Source organism: Papio anubis, chromosome X, assembly GCF_008728515.1.
Source record: "Papio anubis isolate 15944 chromosome X, Panubis1.0, whole genome shotgun sequence".
Lineage (NCBI taxonomy): Eukaryota > Metazoa > Chordata > Mammalia > Primates > Cercopithecidae > Papio > Papio anubis.
In genome coordinates, this window is record NC_044996.1 from 79,513,662 (window position 1) to 79,534,305 (window position 20,644).

The 20,644-nt window shown below is 44.8% G+C and overlaps 1 protein-coding gene across 1 annotated transcript; it reads right to left on the reverse strand.

The window, feature by feature from the left end:
• Positions 1-10,347: 10,347 nt before the first annotated feature.
• Positions 10,348-11,444, reverse strand: LOC101017377 (TPT1-like protein). The gene is given in 2 exon segments (XM_021933038.2): positions 10,348-10,655; positions 10,658-11,444. Coding segments are annotated over 2 exon segments (498 nt in total). The 5' UTR covers positions 11,052-11,444; the 3' UTR covers positions 10,348-10,551.
• Between the last annotated feature and the right edge of the window lie 9,200 nt (positions 11,445-20,644).

Consider the following 20,644-nt stretch of genomic DNA (forward strand, 5'->3'; position numbering starts at 1 on the left):
GCAGGCGTGAGCCACTGCGACCAGCTGCTTGTAATTTTGATTCTGGATGTTAGACCTTTGTCAGGTGCATAGTTTGCAAATATTTTCTCCCATTCTGTAGGTTGTCTTTTTACTCTGTTGATAGCCTCTTTTGTTGTGCAGAAGCTATTTAGTTTACTTAGATCCCATTTGTCAATTTTTGGTTTTGTTGCAATTGCTTTTGGTGTCTTTGTCATGAAATCTTTGTCAGGTCCTATGTCCAGAATGGTATTTCCTAGGTCATCTTCCAGGATTTTTATAGTTTTAGGTTTTACATTTAAGTCTTTAAACTGAAAAACACTACAAAAATGTTATGATGCAATTGTAAATATTAACAGCAGAATAGACCAAGCTGAGGAAAGAATCTTGGAGCTTGAAGACTGGTTTTCCAAACTAATGCAGTCAGACAAAAATAAAGAAAAAAGAATAAAAAAGAACGAACAAACCCTCTGAGCAATATGGGACTTTGTAAAGAGGCTAAATCTGTGACCATTGGTGTCCCTGAAAGAGATGGAGAGAAAGCAAACAACTTGGAAAACATATTTCAGGATATCATCCATAAAAAATCTCCCAACCTCACTAGAGAGGCCAACATTCAAATTCAGGAAATACAGAGAACCCCTATGAGATGCTACACAAGAAGATCATCCCCAAGACACATAATCATCAGATTCTCCAAGGTCAAAATGAAAAAAAAAAGTTAAAGACAGCTAGAGAGAAGGGACAGATAACCTGCAAAGAAATTATTTCTGATTTCTTGCTATGAACATCTTTCTTTTTTTCTTTTTTAGGGATAGAGTCTCACTGTGTTACCCAGGCTGGACTCAAACTCCTGGGCTCAAGTGATCCTCCCACCTCAACATCCCAAATAGCTGGGACTATAGGCACATGCCACCACAACCAGCAAATTTTTGTATTTTTTGTAGAAACAGGGTGTCACCATGTTGCTCAGGCTGGTCTCAAGCTCCTGAGCTCAAGTGATCCTTCTGCCTTGGCCCCCCAAAGTGTTGGGATTACAGGTGTGAGCCACTGCACCGAGCTGGAATTAAAATCAAATAGGTCAGAAATGGTGTTGAGGATTTCAAAAAGAGCAGGAGAGAACAGAGAGAATTCCTACAGGAAGTCTGGGAACAGTATCCCTGAATGCAGCTCAGACAGATGGATGCACAAGATTGGCAAATCTCCATCAGAAAAAGATAGACAACAAAATATTACACAAAATTTGGAAAAGCGATCTCTAATCATATCTCACTACTAAAAATTACTGTTATTATTGTTTATTCCTTTGTGGTGGTTGTCCATATGTATATTACTTTTCATTCATTAATCCATTCAACAAATGTTTACTGAGCATGTGTGCCATGCATGTTCTTCACACAGTTGTACATGGTTGCAATCATAATTTGCATACCATTTTGTAGCCTGCTTTTCCACTTACTGTGTGTTTTGCTGAGCACAAGCTGCCCCATGACAAAAAGTTTCCATGATTAGGAAGGTTTGGGAACACTGCAGTCTAGAGCCTTTCTTGTGGCAGTTCACAACTCTGTTCCCTTTCTTTCTTTTTTATTTTATGGACAGGTTCTTGCTCTGCTGCCCAGGCTGGAGTGCAGTGACACCATCATAGCCCACTGCAGCCTCCAACTCCTGGGCTCAAGCGATCCTCCCACTTCAGCCTCCTGAGTGGCTGGGACTACAGGTGGGTGCCACTTTTTTGTAGAGACAGGGTCTTGCTATGATGCCAAGGCTGGTCTCTAACTCCTGGCCTCAAGGAGCCTCTTGCTTCAGCCTCCCAAAGCACTAGTGCTACAGGGGTGAACCACTGCACTGGGCCTGTTTCCTTTCTTTCTTTTTTTTTTTGAGACAGAGTTTTGCTCTTGTTGCCCAGGCTGGAGTGCAATGGTGCGATCTCAGCTCACTGCAACCTCCGCCTCTCAGGTTCAAGAGATTCTCCTGCCTCAGCCTCTCAAGTAGCTGGGATTACAGCCATGTGCCACTACACTTGGATAATTTTGTATTTTTAGTAGAGATGGGGTTTCACTACGTTGTTTAGATTGGTCTCGAACTCCTGACCTCAGATGATCCATCCACCTCGACCTCCCAAAGTGCTGGTATTACAGGCATGAGCCACCACACCCGACCTTGTATCCTTTCTTGATTGATCTTTCTCTACCTGATGTCTAAACATTGGACAGTACCAAGGCCCATCCTGGGCTCTCTTCTCTATTTATACTCACTCCTCAGGTGAACTCATCCAGCCTCAGGGCTTTAAACTATCAATGGCTATTAAATGATATTTTGTGACATGTAATATACCAAGTACATTAATTATCTACTTCAGTGAAACCACCTTGAAAGTCTTTTATTGCTACTTCAATTTAAATATGAAAAAACTGAAGCTCAGAGAAGCAGATTAACTTACCAAAGATCACACAGCTAGTGAGGGGCAGAACCAAGATCTGAGTACTATCTATCTGTCTGAATATGAAACCTCTGTTATCTTTACTCCATTGTACTGCAACACACACACAGAAAATACTTCAGTAAGCATTCCAAAAGTGCTTTCCCCTAAAACCTAGGACATTATTAAGAGGTTTCAAAATACCAGATTAAAAGGGGTTCTTTTCTGCTAATCTTCTCAGAGTTTTTATTGTAAATTCATTAATTCCATAAGTATTTATTGGGTACATCAGATACTTGGGTGTTGGGGATACAGCAGTGAAGCAGAGACACAGATTCCTGCCCACATGAAGTTTATATTCCAGTTAGAAGAGACAGAAAACAAGGCACTATGCAAATAAACACCTCAATTTACTTCAGACTGTAGTGAGTGCTGTGCAGGGAGTTAACAGGGTGATATGAGGGATAGGAACTTGGAGAGAGAGGCTACTTCAGATAGGTTGATCATAGAAACTTCTTCTGGGGTGACATTTGAGTGGAAACCTAAGGGAGCCTAGAAGGAGAGTTTTCCGGGCAGGGAGACAGAAAGTGCAAAGACCCTGAGGAGGGAGAGAATTTGTTGTTCTGAAAGAATAGGAAGAAGCCCAGAATGGAGTGAAGCAGAGTTACCATGGTAAGGAGCTTGGATTCTACTCAATGAGGAAAGGAAAGCCATGGGAGGGCTGTACTGACATGATCAGATTTCTATTTATTTATTTATTTATTTATTTATTTATTTATTTATTTAGGGTCTTTCTTGGTCATCCAGGCTGGAGTGCGGTGGCATGAACACAGTTCACTTCAGCCTCGACCTCTTGGGCTCAAGCGATCCTCCCACCTCAGCCTCCCAAGTAGCTGGGACTACAGGCGTTTGCCGCCACGCCTGGCTAGTTTTTTTATTTGTTTGTTTATTTGTTTGTCTTACTTTTGTAGAGATCGGGGGAGATCTCACTTTGTTTCCCAGGCTGGTCTTGAACTCCTGGGCTCAAGCAATCCTCCTTCCTTGGCCTCTCAAAATGCTGGAATTACAGGCATGAACCACCATGCCCGTCTTGATTTGATTTTTTTTTTTCTTTTTTGAGACAGAGTCTCGCTCTGTCGCCCAGGCTGGAGTGCAGTGGCCGGATTTCAGCTCACTGCAAGCTCTGCCTCCCGGGTTCACGCCATTCTCCTGCCTCAGCCTCCTGGGTAGCTGGGACTACAGGCGCCCGCCACCTCGCCCGGCTAGTTTGTCTTTTTTGGTAGAGACGGGGTTTCACCGTGTTAGCCAGGCTGGTCTTGATCTCCTGACCTCGTGATCCGCCCGTCTCGGCCTCCCAAAGTGCTGGGATTACAGGCGTGAGCCACCACACCCGGCCTGTTGATTTTTTTAAAAACTATTCTGGATGCCGTGTGGAGAACAGATTGGAGTGAAGCAAGAACAAAGGCAGGAGACCAGTGAGGAGATTACTGCACCAATCCCAGGCAGAGAGAACAGTGAGAGAACAGTGGCTTGGGCTAGGGTAGTGGCTTGGGCTAGGTATTAATGTTCTCCAGAGAGACAGAACCAATAGTATATTGATAGATAGATGGATGGATAGATAGATAGATAGATAGATAGATAGATAGATAGATAGATGGAAAGGGCTTTATTAGGAGAATTGGTTCATGTGATTATGGAGGCTAAGAGGTCCCATGACAGGCCATCTGCAAGTTGGAGCCCCTGGAATGCTGGTAGCATGCATGGCTCATTTCAAGTCTGAAGGCCTCGGAACCAGGGAAGCCAAAGTTGTAACTCTCAGTCCGAGGCCAAAGGCTGGAGAACCAAGTTCTGGAGTCCAAAAACCCGAGAACCTGGAGTTCTGATGTCCAAGGGTAGGAGAAGAGTGTTCCAGCTCCAGGAGAGAGAAGGAGAATCACCTTTTCTCTGTTTTTTTTTTTTTTTGTCCTATCTGGGACCAGTGTTGTCCGCCCACATTGAGGGCAGATCGTCCCCACGCAGTCCACCAATTTATATACCAATCTCCTCTGGAAACACCCTCATAGACACACCCAGAAGTAATGCATTACCAGTTCTCTAGGTATTCTTTAGTCCAGTAAAGTTGACACCTAAAATTAACCATCACTAGTAGCAACCATGAAGATGGGGAGAAGTGGAATGCTTTTGGTTATATTTTGAATATTGAACCAATAAGATTGGTGGCAAATTGGAAGTGGGTGGTGAGCAAAAGGAAGAATCAAGAATGACTCTTAGGTTTTGGGCTTCAGCAGTTGCATGGATGGTGGTGCCATTTATTAGGGTGGTGAAGATTTGAGAAAGAGCAGGTTTGAGAGGAACAAAGGAGTTCATGTTACACTTTATGTTTATTTACTCTGAGTTGCAGACTAGCCATGTGAGTGGCAATGCCAGGTGAACCACTGGATACACAGATTGGGCTCAGGGCGGTGGTTGGAGCTGGAGAAAGAGATTTGGGAGTCACTTCTAAACTCATTCACACAGCCTTTTTCTTTCCTTTGCGTAATTTTCCTAGTATAGAGGCCCAGAAGTAGGATTACTGAGTAAAATGGTATGAGCATTTAAAATTTCCTATTGCATATTGCCAGATTTTATTTTAAAGGGGTGGTATTTATTCATAGTGTTAGCAGCCAGTAACCGTGCATCAATTTGGTATTCTTTCCAGCCTGACATACTGTAATTTCTTCTGCCTCCCCTTAATTTTTGCTACTATAATTGGCCAATCAGTTTTCACAATTTAGAGTGTCTTTGCTCATTGGGAAATGTAGACATTTTCCCATATGTTTGCCTTTTAATAGTATTTCTTCTTGTCTGTTTCTGCCTTTGCTCATTTTTCTATGGTGCAAGAGTGTTCTTATCATAGCTGCAAGGACACAGGCTGGTCACTGTTGGCTGTGCTCTGATGTGTCCCGCAGAGCAGGGGTGCATAAGGGTTGACACGGTTGCCCACTCTCTTTTTGAAAATTTGGAAGCTTCTGTTTTGAGTTTCCTTAACACCCTGCTCTACTGGTTTGCCGTCCGCCTCTGGCTGCCCCTTCCCTGTCTGTTTCCTAAGGAGATGTCTTCTCCTGCAGCCTTCTCTGAAATGTGATGTTACTCAGAATTGTATCCTGGGTCCTTAAGAATATTTCTCATTGTAGGCCGGGTGCAGTGGCTCACGCCTGTAATCCCAGCACTTTGGGAGGCCGAGGTGGCCGGATTACCTGAGGTTAGGAGTTTGAGACCAGCCTGACAAACATGGAGAAACCCCGTCGCTACTAAAAATACAAAAATTAGCGGGCGTGGTGGTGCATGCCTGTAATCCCAGCTACTTGGGAGGTTGAGGCAGGTGAATCACTTGAACCCAGGAGGCAGAGGTTGTGGTGAGCTGAGATTGTGCCATTGCACTCCAGCCTGGGCAACAAGAGTGAAACTCCATCAAAAAAAAAAAAAAAAAAAAAAAGAATATTTCTCATTGTAAAATATAACATGCATGCATACATACATATATATATACACAGAAAAGTGCTTAAAACAAATGTATAGTTTGTACACTTGCAAAATTAGTTACAAGTGAACACCAGTGTGACTACCATGAAGGTCAGAAAGTAGAACTTTGCCAGCACCCTGAAATCATCCATGTGTCCTTATCAATTACAATTTATCCTTAGAAGTAGCCAGTCTCTTAACTTTTATGATAATATCTTGCTTGCTTTTCTTTTCTCTCCCTCTGTCTCTGTCTCTGTCTCTCTCTTTTTTTTTCTCCGAGTCGGGACCTCACTCTGTCACCCAGGGTGGAGTGCAGTGGTGTGATCAAGGCTCACTGCAGCCTCTACCTCCTGGGCTTAAGCAATCCTCCGGCTTCAGCCTCCCCAGTAGCTGGGACAACAGACACATGCCACCATGCACAGATAATTTTTTTTAAATTGAGACAGAGTCTTGCTCTGTCACCCAGGCTGGAGTGCAGTGGTGCCATCTTGGCTTACTGCAACTCCCACCTCCCAGGTTCAAGCAATTCTCCTGCCTCAGCCTCCTGAGTAGCTGGGGGTACAGGCATGTGCCACCACACCCAGCTAATTTAAAAAATATTTTTAGTAAGGGCGGGGTTTCACCATGTTGGCCAGGCTGTTCTCCAACTCCTGACCTCGTGATCCACCCGCCTTGGCCTCCCAAAGAGTTGGGATTACAGGTGTGAGCCACCGTGCTCGGCCTTTTTTTTTTTTTTTTAAACTTTTTGTAGAGAAGGGGTCTCACCATGTTGCCCAGGCTGGTCTCAAACTCCTGGGCTCAAGTTGTTACCTGTGGAGGGTGTCCAGGTTCTTAGCATTTTGAACAAAGAATTGGACAAAACACAAACAAAGCAAGGAAAGAACGAAGCAACAAAAACAAGAGATTTATTGGAAACAAAAGTACACTTCACAGGGTGGCAGTGGGCCTGAGCAACCGCTCAAGGGCCCTGGATACAGAATCTTCTGGAGTCCAAATACCCCCTAGAGGTTTCCCATTGGCCACTTGTTGTTCACCCCATGTAAATGAAGTGGTGGCCTGCAATCAGAGACTGATATGAAGTTACAAAGTTGAACGTCTATGCAAATGAAGACTTGGTCCACAATCAGTCTGATTGGCTGTGGACAGCAACCAATCAGAGGCTGAAGTAAAGTTACAAAGTCATACTCCTATGCAAACGTCTGATTGGTTGCAAAAAGCAACTAATCAGAGGTACTTTCAATTTTCCATCTGCAGAAAAGGTGGAGGTTTGCAAAGAGTGTAGCCAGGCGTGGAAAGTTAGGGTTTTCCTTTCAATTTAGTTCTAGGAAGTCAGCGTGAAACAGCCTTAGGTTCCCTGCCTCCAGACCCTATTCTGCCTCAAAGTGATCCTCCTGCTTTGGCCTCCCAAAGCGCTGGGATTACAAGTGTGAGCCACAGTGCCCAGCCTTGCTTTTCTTTAGTTTTATCTCATCACATGTGCGCATTCCTTTTAAGAATGTATTAAGTAAATGTATTTTTTTGGTAGAGATGGAGATCTTGCCACATTGCCTGGGTTGGTCTCGAACTCTTGGGCTCAAGTGATCCACCTGCCCCAGCCTCCCAAAGTGCTGGGATTACTGGCAGAGCCACTGCACCCAGCTATATGTGCATTCCTAAACAATAATTTAGTTTTGCTTGTTTTTGAACTTTATGTAAATGGAGTCACACTGTATGTATTCCTTTGTGTCTTCTTTCACTCAACTTCATATTTGCATGATTGTATGCTGTGTGTGCTGTAGGTTTTTTTTTTTTTTTTTTTTTTTGAGACAGGTTCCTCTGTCCACCCTAGGCTGGAGTCTTGATGCTTTGGTGTGTCCTGCAACCTCTGCCTCCCGGGTTCAGGGATTCTTACCACTCAGCCTCCTGAGTAGCTGGGACTACAGGTGCCCGCCACCATGCCTGGCTAATTTTTGTATTTTTAGTAGAGACGGCGTTTCACCCTGTTGGTCAAGCTAGTCTTGAACTCCTGACCTCGTGATCCGCCCGCCTCGGCCTCCCAAAGTGCTGGGATTACAGGCGTGAGCCACGGAGCCTGGAGCCTGGCCGTGGCTGTAGTTTAATTGTCATTTCTGTATAGCATTCCACAATTTATTCATTCTGCTCTTGATGGACTTTTGGGTTGTTTCCAATTAGGGCTGTTATGTACAATGGTGCCTTGAACCTTTATATATCTTCTTTCTTTCTTTCTTTCTTTCTTTCTTTCTTTCTTTCTTTCTTTCTTTCTTTCTTTCTTTCTTTCTTTCTTTCTCTCTCTCTCTCTCTCTCTCTCTCTCTTTCTTTCTTTCTTTCTTTCTTTTTTTTGGTGATGGAGTCTCGTTCTGTTGCCCAGGCTGGAGTACAGTGGTGCAATATCGGCTCACTGCAACCTCTGCCTCCTGGGTTCAAGCGATTCTCTTGCCTCAGCCTCCTGAATGCTGGGTACAGGCACGTGCCACCACTCCGGTAATCCCAGCCTTTTTTCTTTTTTTTTGTATTTTTAGTAGAGATGGGGTTTCACCATGTTGGCCAGGCTGGTCTCAAACTCATGACCTCAGGTGATCCGCCCACATCAGCCTCCCAAAGTGGTGTGATTATAGGCGTGAGTCACCGCACCTGGCCTATATATCTTTCAGTAAAGCTATGTACACTGTTCTCTAGGATATATACCTAGGAATGGAATTGCTGGGTTCTTGGAGATGTGTATCTTTAACTTTAATAGATAATGACAAATTGTTTTCCCAAGTTGTTGAACCAATCAATAGCCCTATCAGCAGTGTATGAGGATCTCTACTCTTCTACATCTTCCTCAACACTAATTATCATCAGACTTTTAAAAATTTGCCAGTCTGGCATATGTGAAATGGTATGTTGTTGGTGTGTGTCTGTGTATATAACTTTTTTTTTTTTTGAGACGGAGTTTCACTTTTGTTTCCCAGGCTGGAGTGCAATGGTGCGATCTCGGCTCCCTGCAACCTCCGCCTCCTGGGTTCAAGCAAATCTCCTGTCTCAGCCTCCCAAGTAGCTGGGATTACAGGCATGCGCCACCATGCCTGGCTAATTTTGTATTTTTAGTAGAGACGGGGTTTCTCCATGTTGGTCAGGCTGGTCTCGAACTCCTGACCTCAGGTGATCCACCCACCTTGGTCTCCCAAAGTTCTGGGATTACAGGTGTGAGCCACTGCACCGGGCCATATGTGTGTGTATATTTTACAACTTTATTGATATATAATTGATGTGCAACAAACTGCATATGTTTTAAGTGATGATTTGATTAGTAAACATCCTTGAAACCAGAGCCACAATCAAGATAATGCACATATCTATTACCTCAAAAAGTTTTCTCATGCTCCTTCCTCATGCCCCATTCTCCCTCATTCCTCATTTCCCTGATGGTAGATGAGGTTAAGCACCTTTCCATGTTTATTGGATGTTGGGATTTCTTCTTTTGTGATGAGCTCATATAAATCTCAACAAAGTTGAACAGTGTAATGAAGTAATCAGATGGGAAAGTTAGAAAGATGTGAGGTTGTGGGGATTGAAGTTAAGATTTCAGTGGTACAGCAGTTCTGGGCCATCGCAAGATCCACTCGAGGCCCTAAGAGTGGGTGACTGGAGCAGAAAGGGAGGCCAACAGAGGTGAGGAGGCCGAAGAAACAAGAAGCATGGGATGTGGAATAGATCTTCCACATGAATGTTGAAGTGATTTGGATTTGGGCAAGACTAGGGGGTGGGCAAAAGGAAAGAATGAAGGGAAGTGCCTGAGAGGTACAGCGGTCATGGTCTGGAAGGTGCAGTGGGCAGCAAAGAAGGGGCCCGCTCCACCTCCAGATGCAGAAGTATTTGGAGGAGCGAAATAATCTCTGAGGAAAGGCCTACAGGAGAAGTGGGGTTCTCCAGAGACAGCTAGGTCTCAGTTAAGGAAGGTGTTTAGGGGAGCTTTCTATTTCTGTTGTTGGGGTATTTAGCAATCCCTGTGCTATGGTTTGGATGTGGTTTATTTGTCTCCATCAAAACTCATGTTGAAATTTGATCTCCAAATGTTGGAAGGTGGGTCCTAGTGGGAGGTGTCTGGGTCATGGGGGTGGATCCTTCATGAAAGGCTTGGTGCCAGTCTTGCAGGAGTGAGTGAATTCTCCATCTCACAAGACTGGATTAGTTCTCTCAGGAATGGATCAGTTCCTGCGACAGTGGGTTGTTATAAAGCCGGGATGCCACTCAGGTTTTCCCCTCTTTGCACGTGTCCACTTTCTCTTTGACCTTTTCCACTATGTTGTGACACAGCACAAAAGCCCTTGCCAGAAACCAGGGCCATGCCCTTGAACTTCTCAGCCTACAGAACCACAAGATAAAGAAATCTATTGTCTTTCTAAATTACCCAGTCTCAGGTTTTTTTTGTTTTTTGTTTTTTTTTTAGTTTAAATGCATTTTATTTTTAGACAACCTACATGACATGTTTTTCTTAAAAACAATGCCTCCACTCCAAATAAATCAGTCAAAATAATGAAGAGCTCAAGATGACATCAGTCCCATTTGTCTTAAGTCCTGGTGTTGTGTGGATGACAAACAGAAGCCAGTTATGATGACAGGTGATAGATCCAAAGTAATTGCCAAATTTGTTAACATTTTTCGATTTCTAAGCCATCCTTAAAGAAAATCATATATTGAGTCACACCATCCTCATGGTAGTCCACAGAGCAACCATCTGGATTCATGTTTTCTCGTAGTTTTTGAAATCAGCAAGGATGTGCTTGATTTGTTCTGCAGCCCCTGTCATAAAAGGTTTTACTCTTTTTGGTCTTTGTTCTTCCAGTTTGCCTTTGATTGATTTCATGTAATCTTTGATGCACTTATTGTAGGCTTCTTTTGTGAAGCTTGTTTCTGGCGGGTGATGATTCATGACAATATTGACACCAGTGATTACTGTGCTTTCGGTACCTTTGCCCCCAGGGCCTTCAGCGGAGGCATTTCCACCAATGAGCAAGTCAAAAATGTAACCTTCTGTCCTACTGACTATCTTCCCCTCCACCTCCAGGCACAGCCCGTCTGTGATCTCCCGGATCTTGTAGCTGTCAGAGAACATCTCATTGTCGTTGATGAGGTCCCAGTAGATAATCATGATGGCGGCTGAAGGGAGACAATGGCGGTGCTAGATTAGCAGGAGCCCAGAGCTCAGAGCAAGCTCAGTGCAGCCGAAGTGGTGCTGGTGGGAGAGGGGGAGTGGACGGAAAAACTCAAGTATTCTTTTATAGCAACACAAAACAGACTAAGACAGGAAATTGATACTGAGAAGTAAAGTGTTAGTGATAAGAAATGCCTGAAAATGTGGAAGCAGCTTTGGAAATGGGTAATGGGCAGAGGTTGGAAGAATTTGGAAGAGCAGGCTAGAAAAAACAAGATTCTGGTGAGGGCTTATTAGACAAGACCACTATGGAAGGTCTGGAACCCTTCAGAGATTGGTTAAATGGTCCCAACCAGAATGCTGATGGAAATATGGACAGTAAAGGCCATTCTGGTGAGGTTCCAGATGGAAATGAGGAACAACGTATTGGAAACTGGAGTAAAGGCCATCCTTGTCTTAAATTGACAAAGAACTTGGATGAACTACATCTATGCCCAAAGGCTCTGTGGAAGGCTTACTACAGAATTGAACTGGCAGGGGCAGGAGATCCCTGCTCCATCTAAGATGGAATTTAATAGAATACCTGGTGGAAGAAATTTCTAAGCAGCAAAATGTTCAGGCTGCTGCATGGTTACTTCCAACTGCTTATGGTGAATTTCTGGAGAAAAGGGAAACACAGCAGAAAAATTTGGAAAATGCATAGCCTGGCCAAATGGCATAGAAGAAAAGAGCATTTTTCAGGACAGGAAACCAAAAGGAGCCAGGTGCTAAAGTCAAGACAATGGGGAAAAAGACCCTGAAGGCATTTCAGAAATCTTCAAGGCTGCTTTTCCCATCATATGCCTGGAGGCCTAGGAGGACAGAATGGTTTCTGGGGTAAGGCCTGAGCACTGCTGCCCCTGCTCCACCTCAGGACACTGCTCCTCAGATCCCTGCTACATTGTTTCTGAGTCTGGCTGAAGCTCAGTGGCCCCAGGTACTGCTTGGGCCATCACTTCAGAGAGTGCCACCCATAAGCCTTGGTGGCTTCCATGTTGTATTAAGTCTGTGAGAGCCCAGAATGCAAGAGCCATGGAGACTTGGCAGCTTTCACCTAGATTTCAGAGGATGTATCGGAAAGCCTGGGTGCCCAAGCAAAAGCCTGCTGCAGGGGCAGAACCTCCACAGAAAGTGCTCATGAGGCAATGCCTAGTGGACCTATGGGAGTAGGGCTGCCATGGGGACCCCAGAATTATAGACCCACTGGCAGTGTGCAACCTCAGCCTGGAAAAGCCACAGGCATTCAACTCCAATCTGTGAGAGCAGCCACATGGGTAGTATTCAGCAAAGCCATGGGGCAGGGCTGCTTGAGGCCTTGGGAGCCCACTCCTTGCACCACTGTACATCGGAAGTGGTATATGGAGTAAAAGATTAGTTTGGAGCTTTAAGATTTAATATCTGCCCTGCTGGATTTTGAACTTGTATGGGCCTGTTACCCCCCTTTTTGGGTCCGATTTCTCTCTTTTGGAATGGGTGTGTTTGCCCAATGCTTGTACAACCATTGTATCTTGGAGGTAAATAACTTGATTTTTTTGTTGTTGTTGAGATGGAGTCTTGCTCTGTTGCCCAGGCTGGAGTGCAGTGGTGCAATCTTGGCTCACTGCAAGCTCTGCCTCCTGGGTTTATGCCATTCTGCTACCTCAGCCTCCTGAGTAGCTGGGACTACAAGCGCCCACCACTACACCAGGCTAATTTTGTTTTGTATTTTTAGTAGAGACGGGGTTTCACCATGTTAGCCAGGATGGTCTTGATCTCCTGGCCTCGTGATCCATCTGCCTCGGCCTCCCAAAATGCTGGGATTACAGGCGTGAGCCACCGTGCCTGGCCAATAACTTGATTTTTTATTTTACAGACTTATAGCTGTTAGGAACTTGCCTTGAGTCTCAGATGAGACTGGACTTTTATGTTGGTGCTGGAACAAGTTAAGACTTTTGGGGCTATTGGAATAGAATGATTGTAGGTTGTATGCGAGAAGGACACTAGTTTTGGGGAGCCCAGGGTTGAAATATTATGATTTAGATGTAGTTTGTTTGTCTGCACCAAAACTCATGTTGAAATTTGATCCCCAAATGTTGGGAGGTGGGGCTAGTGGGAGGTGTTTGAGTCATGGGAGCAGCTCCATCATGAATGGCTTGGTGCTGATCTGGTGGTAGCAAGTTCTCACTCTGGTGAGACTGGATGAGTTCTCTCAGGAATGAATCCGTTCTTGTGACAGTGTGTTGTTATAAAGCCGGGATGCCCCTCAGGTTTTCTCTTCTTTGCACATATCCACTTCCCCCTGGACCTTCTTCATCATGTTGTGACACAGCACAAAAGCCCTTGCTAGAAGCCAAGGCCATTTCCTTGAATTTCTCAGCCTGCAGAACCGTGAGCTAAAGAAACTTCCTTTCTTTATAAATTACCCAGTCTCATATATTCTATCAACACAAAATGGACTAAGACACCCTGGAATTGGGGTTCCAGGAAGCCACAGTTGAAAACGGTGGGAGGAAGAGGAGCAGGGAAGATTAGGTAGCAGAGCAGAGTATGAAGTAAGTGCTGACCAGAGGAGTTCATAGCCAGGGTAGTGACCTTTAGATAACAGAAACATGAGGTCCATTGGTCCTGGTTCCCAGGGATGCTGTATGAATTGGTCTCAGCAGTGGCTCCACTGGATGGTAAACTCCATAAGGGCAGGCATTGTGTCTCCCTCACTCACTACTCTACCCTCAGATCCTAATGCGCCACCCAGCATGTTGTAGGAGCTCATTAGACATTTGTTGAATGGAAGCATAAAACAAATGGATGGAGGAGCACACAATGCCTGGCCCATTGTGGGTGCCTGATAGATGGTAGCGACATTTTATTCATGGTATTTTATGATGGATTGATTTAGCCATTTGCATATGTGACACAACATGTCCTTGGAGAGAGTTTATTAATGGGCACTAATGAGGCTTATGAAACACTGAAGTCTATTTAAAGTCTACTGGCATGTGTCCTAAGATGGTGACATTGAAGAAAGTTATAAACCTAATAAAATGAAGTGTAATTGGTCTTAAGTAAGGAGTGGGGGAGGGAATTGGGATGGGCGTGGTGGCTTACGCCTGTAATCTTAGCACGTTGGGAGGCTGAGGCAGGAGGATCACTTGGGCCGAGGAGTTTGAGACCAGCCTGTGCAATATAGCAAGACTGTCTCTACAAAACAATTTAAAAATTAGCCAGGTGTAGTGGTGCATGCCTATGGTCCCAGCTATTCAGGAAGCTGAAGAGAGAGGATTGCTTGAGCCCAGAAGTTTGAGGTTGCAGTGAGCCGTGATTGTGCCACCGCATTCCAGTTTGGGTAACAGAGCAAGACCCTGCCTCAAAAAAAGAAAGGTGGGGGTGGAATCAGAATAAGGATTTGTAAGTGTTTTGCCTGCACTGTTCATGGGAGAAAGACACCTGTGATGGACACAGAACTGTGTCACCGAGATCCCCCTTCAAGGAAGGATTTACTGCCAGCTGCTAAAAGTGCTGTCAGCCAAGAGCCTTCTTCAGCCATCAGTTCCTTCAGGGATTGCCTCAGCTTGAGACAGACATCTCACCCAAGGTCAAGCCCTTCATGGCGTGGCCCAGAGCCAGTGACTTATTGAAGCGGGGATATGAAGGCCTGCCCTTTGGCCCAATGTAGGACAACGGACAGGTCACGTGAATGCCAGAGCCAGCCACTGAGTGAGCAGAAGCTTTTTAACACCTGCATTGCTGCTCTTTTCTCCTCCTATTTTTTTTTTTTTTTTGAGATGGAGTCTTGCTGAGTCACCCAGGCTGGAGTACAGTGGTGCAATCTTGGTTTACTGCAACCTCTGCCTCCCAGGTTCAGTTCTCATACCTCAGCCTCTCGAGTAGCCGGGACTACAGGTGCACACCACCACATCTGGCTAATTTTTGTATTTTTAGTAGAGATGGGGTTTCGCCATGTTGTCCAGGCTGGTCTTGAACTCCTGACCTCAGGTGATCCGCCTGCCTCGGCCTCCCAAAGTGCTGGGATTGATTACAGGTGTGAGCCACTTTGCCCAGCTGCCTCCTGTCTAATCTTGTTTCCTTCCTTTCTCTTCCACAGGTGTTGATCCCTGGGCATTCCCTAGTAAACATCCTACACAGTAAACTCCATCTAAGAGTGTGCTTCCTGGGGACTTCAACCTGTGATGACAACTTAATGTAAGGGTCAAAAACTCATATGCTTTCAGGGACCTGACAGATACTATAAGGGAATGAAGCTGGTTAGGTTTGACGCAACAGGGAGTGGTGGGAGGTAAATTGGAGAGACTGTGCTCCATTTAAATTTTTTTTTTTTTTTTTTTTTTTTGAGACAGAGTCTTGCTCTGTTGCCCAGGCTGGAGTGCTGTGGTGTGATCTCAGCTCACTGCAACCTCCGCCTCCTGGGTTCAAGCAATTCTCCTCTCTCAGCCTCCCGAGTAGCTGGGACTACAGGTGCCTGCCACCACACCCGGCTAAGTTTTATATTTTTAGTAGAGATGGGGTTTCATCTTGTTGGTCAGGCTGGTCTCGAACTCCTGACCTCAGGTGATCCAACTGCCTTGGCCTCACAAAGTGCTGGGATTACAGGCATAAGCCACCACGCCTGGCCCCCTAAATTTTTAAAAATTGACAAACAGCACTGTGTACTCTAGACAATGTATGTGAATTCAATTCAGCCTGCAGCCCTCCTGTTTATGACCTTTGTTTGAGAGGTATATTCTCTCTTCTGTTAATTAACATACCAGGACCTGTCTTGTGAGTTTGGTTAGTGTGAGTAAACCCTTAAAAGTTTCATCAGCGTATGGTGGTGTGGCACTGCTGTGGTTTGAATGTGTCCTTCAAAATTTGTGTGTTGGTCATCGGTGGTGGTGGTGGGGGGGGGGGCGGGCATGATGAACTGGTGGCTTTATAGGAGGAAGAGAGACCTAGGATGGCATGCTCTTGCTCTCTTGCCATGTGATGTCCCACACTCTGTTATGACTCAGTAAGAAGGCCCTCTCCAGATGCCAGAAACATGTCCTTGGACTTTTCAGCCTCCAGAACTGTAAGAAATAAGTGAATTTCTTTTCTTTATTAATTACTCAGTCTATGGTATTCTGTTATAGCAACAGAAAATGAACTAAGACAGGTACGAAGGAGTTCTGAACCTGCTGGAGTGAACACCAGACCCTGAACTGCAGGGTTCTACCAAGGCACTGCTTGCCATGAGGCCCACCTCAAGCTAGCTTCCTTTTCTGACCTTTATCTCCAACTTAAACACACACTATTGTCTGAGGGTGGCCCTGGCCCCTCTCCCTTCCCTTGTAGGTTTTCTGGCTATTTCCAGTTCTGGTCTATCTTTTGGAAGAGCAGCCCGGTGGTGTCAGGGGCCTGGGGAGACAGGGATGCTGGCTACAAGGGCCTCAGCCTTAGAGGCCTGGGACAGTTGGGAATAGATAACAAAGTTCCTTTCTTCTTTTGATGAGATTTGACTCTCAAATATGGCTGTCACCATCTGCATGGTGGGACCATACCCTTCTTGAGGGACGGAAATGATCTGGACCACATTTGGTCTGGGATTTTTTGCTCCCAGCCCAGACTCACTCTGGTCTGCCTTGCTGGGTGACTTTATTAAGCTAGAGAACAGAGAGGGAGTTTTTGCCCTGGGGATAGTTGCTAAGGCTGCCTCCTCCCCTCAGGGGCCTGGTGATGGCTGCCCACTCCCCCTTGTTGACTCCAGGAACGGCTGGACTCGAATCCCAGAAATGAAGTCCCAGAACATGGGTTACCTGCCTTTAGGCCCATGGCTCAGTGGGCCAGGTTTCTGCAAGACATTCTGTGCCACATAGCTGTTTTGAGCTCTCAGGTTCGTGAGCATCAAATCCAATGTGTGTGGGCCCCATACTCGTGTGGATGGTTAAACATGCTCACAAACTGGGCGGAGTGTCTGAATAAAGGTATCATTGCTACAGTGAAAACCAGAGGGCGAAACAGAAAATGATTTTAACAGAAAAAGTTTATTTTAAGAAGACACAAACAGCTCTAGCTATATAAAGAATACAGTTCAATTGCTGGTAGCAAGCCAGTAAGGAATGCCTTTTTTTTTAAATTTTTTTTATTTTAGAGAAAGACAAGAAAAACCCTTTGTAATGTCACTCCACAGAGGGCTCCCTTCCATTTTGTGTTGGAATCCTAAAATGACTGGGATCGTGATCTCTCCTACTTTCTGCTGCTTCTTGAAATGTTAGGGACACATTCTCAGCTCTAGGAGATGTGTCTTACCTGTACCTTCCAGTTTACGGTATTGGTCTGTAAATTCTTGTCTCCCTTATTTTTCTAAGTGCATTGTTGGCACTCAGTAAGTACTAAATGGTAAGGGCTAACTTAACAAAAGTCCACCTCCTGACTGCATACTAGGACTGGCCAATGCTGATTCCTCAGTTTGCTTTTGGCAAATGTAGTATTTTTGCTGCTTTTGGATCCAAGGCACAAGCCTGGTTTCCCTTCCTAATTCTGGAAATCCTAAACAGAAGGCATAAAGGAACTGTTTCATGGATGCCTTTAAATAGGGAAATCCTGAAAATTATTTGCATCACTGATTTTCAAAAATTTAGATTTCAGTAAGTGGGTAGATCCCTGGGCTCAAATGACAGAAATCAAGCTAAAGATTTTAAGAAGCAATTTGCTGCGCTAGGAAAAGCTGCAGCCTGAGAGCTAGGTCTGAATGACTGAGTCAACATCAAATTAGAGTGCTAGCCCTCTGTATGTCGGCCTGTTTTGAATTGCCAGTGGAAAGAAAGTTTCAAGAGGCAAGAAAGGGCAAATGCTTCAGGAGCCCCCACCATCCCTTTCTTGACCAGTCTCATCAGATCTGGACCTAAGCCAGAGAACCAATGAGGGTGCTGGACTGTGTGTGTGTGTGTGTGTGCACACGTGCATGTGCACATGTATGGTGTGATTTGGGAATTTATTAGCCCTCACAGTCCAGGTTGAGAACCCAAACTCACACAGACACATACATGTCATCCATTGTATAACCACAACGTTTATATGAGAAAATGTGAAAATGTGAATCTGAGCTTCAGACTCCCAAGAAGCATGAGAGTTGGAGATGGGAACAGGATGGAGAGAGACGTGAAGAAGCTTTAGGACAGAATCCATTTAGAGGTTCAAAACACAGGAGGAGGTGGTGTGCTGAATGTCTCGTGGCTGTGTTGTTGCATGGGCAATCCCAAGGAGCCCATCCCAGGGGCCGAGGGTCCAGAAGGCAGGGAAAAACTGTGGGCACAGAATATCTTCTGCACCTCATTGGTTTTGTCGCTAGGGCTGAGTGCTCTGTCCAGAACAGGTCAAAACTGCATTAGGAAATGGATACATGGATATTCCAGGTTTAAAAACCAGCCTTTGGAACCTGGTGATTTCCCTAGGAAATCGTAGGCTGAACTGGAATCCTACGGCCTGGGCTGGCAGACTTTCCAACGATAGCCCTAAACTCATGATACTAGTATAAGGCAGGACAGGGTGGACCAGGGTGGGGGTCCCCAACCACATATTTGGGGGAGAAGTTATGGAACAAAATAAGTAAGAGAACTCAGAAATTCTCTCCTTCCAGTTTACCCTAAACCGAGGGAAGCAGAGGCACATTGGGTAACAAGGATAGGTCTGGGGAAAAAAATGAGGGTTTCTACACTGAGGTAGTCAGTGAGAGAGAGAGAGAGAGAGAGAGAGCTCATAAAGGACACTCGATTGAAGAGTAATGGTTGGCATATGCAGCCCCCCTCCACTTGCCCCTGTGCAGTCAGACTGGTCTGACAATGCAGTAGATGGGAAGGCAATAAACCACATCAGCTACTGCACAACTCAGTTATCAAATGGGGCAGTTCACAGAAATGCTTGTCCCAGAAGACAGTCTGGATCAGGGGTCAGCCTAAGGCTTTGCATAGCCCATGAGCTAAGAAAGGTTTACATTGGCAGGGCGCGGTAGCTCACGCCTGTAATTCCAGCACTTTGGGAGGCCGAGGCAGGCGGATCACAAGGTTAGGAGATCAAGAACATCCTGGCCAATATGGTGAAACTCCGTCTCTACTAAAAATAACAAAAAAAAAAAAAAAATAGCTGGGCATGGTGGCACGCGCCTGTAGTCCCAGCTACCTGGGAAGCTGAGGCAGGAGAATCGCCTGAACCCGGGAGGCAGAGGTTGTAATGAGCCAAGATTGCACCATTGCCCTCCAGCCTGGCTGAGGGAGACTCCATTTCAAAAAAAAAAAAAAAAAAAAAAGTGGTTTCCATTATCCAAAGGTTGCAAAATGAACGAATGAACAAACAGCAACAACAAAGAAGAATGTGCTACAGAGAACACATGTAGCCCACAAAGCCTAAAAGAGTCACTGTCTTAACCTTTACAGAATTTGTCAATCTCCTATCTAGATGATGGGGGAAATCTCACCAATTTCTGGTGAGAAGCCTCTGAGCATCCTCGAAAAGAGAAACCAGAGGAGGTCCAGGAGAAACAAGGGAATAATGGAAAATAAACGGAAATGCCAATCAGTTTGACTAGTGTGCTTCTAAAAGATGCACAGCTTGCAATTCCACAGAATAGTAAGGTATGCATGTACTAAGGAAGGAGGCCCCAACTAAAGAGACAGCAACACTAAGGAACATTAGGCAAAGAATGTTCTGGAAAAGAGACTGCATGGGGAGCTTTGTACTGATTAGCGAATTCTGTTATTGTTTGGTAAGATGGAGCTGGAATTTGAGCCCAGGGATTGCTAGAATATCAAGCCAGGTGAAATTTCTAGAACACAACTAAATATCTCATGAGCATTTAATAGTCTGAAAATTTCTCATAAAGATTAAGAAGGGAAGGCTACGGTGGCTCACGCCTGTAATCCCAGCACTTTGGGAGGCCGAGACGGGCGGATCACGAGGTCAGGAGATCGAGACGGTGAAACACCTTCTCTACTAAAAATACAAAAAAATTAGCCGGGCGTGGAGGCTGAGGCAGGAGAATGGCGTGAACCCGGGAGGCGGAGCTTGCAGTGAGCCCAGATCACGCCACCGCACTCCAGACTGGGTGACTGAGCAAGACTCCGTCTCAAAAAAAAAAAAAAAAAAAAAGAAAAAAAAAAAGAAGGGAAGGCTAAAGTAGATTCTGGGAAAGCTAATATTGGTTGGGTTGTACTACTTTTAAATAAACACCAAATACAAAAGTTTGCACTAAAAAAAGTAGAGACACTATGGGAAAATGACAAGAGGAATCTCAGTTTTTCAAAAAGAAGTCACCAGAAGGTTCCCTTATATAGGAAGTTTACCTATGAAAAAATGATACTTGATATATAAAAAATTCATTTTTCACACAACTTTTAGGGAAAACATCCATTGTACTAAGTAGGGTACACATATCGAATTTGGAGGGAAACTAATGTTTCTAACCTGAAAATCCAATTTGTCTTTGGATTAATGAATTAAAGAACTCTTGAATACTTTCTCTTAAAGCACATATATTAGTTCATTGTAATACCTGGGAAATTCATGTGTCATAAAAGTAGAAGCCAGCTGTGGGTCTTCTATAA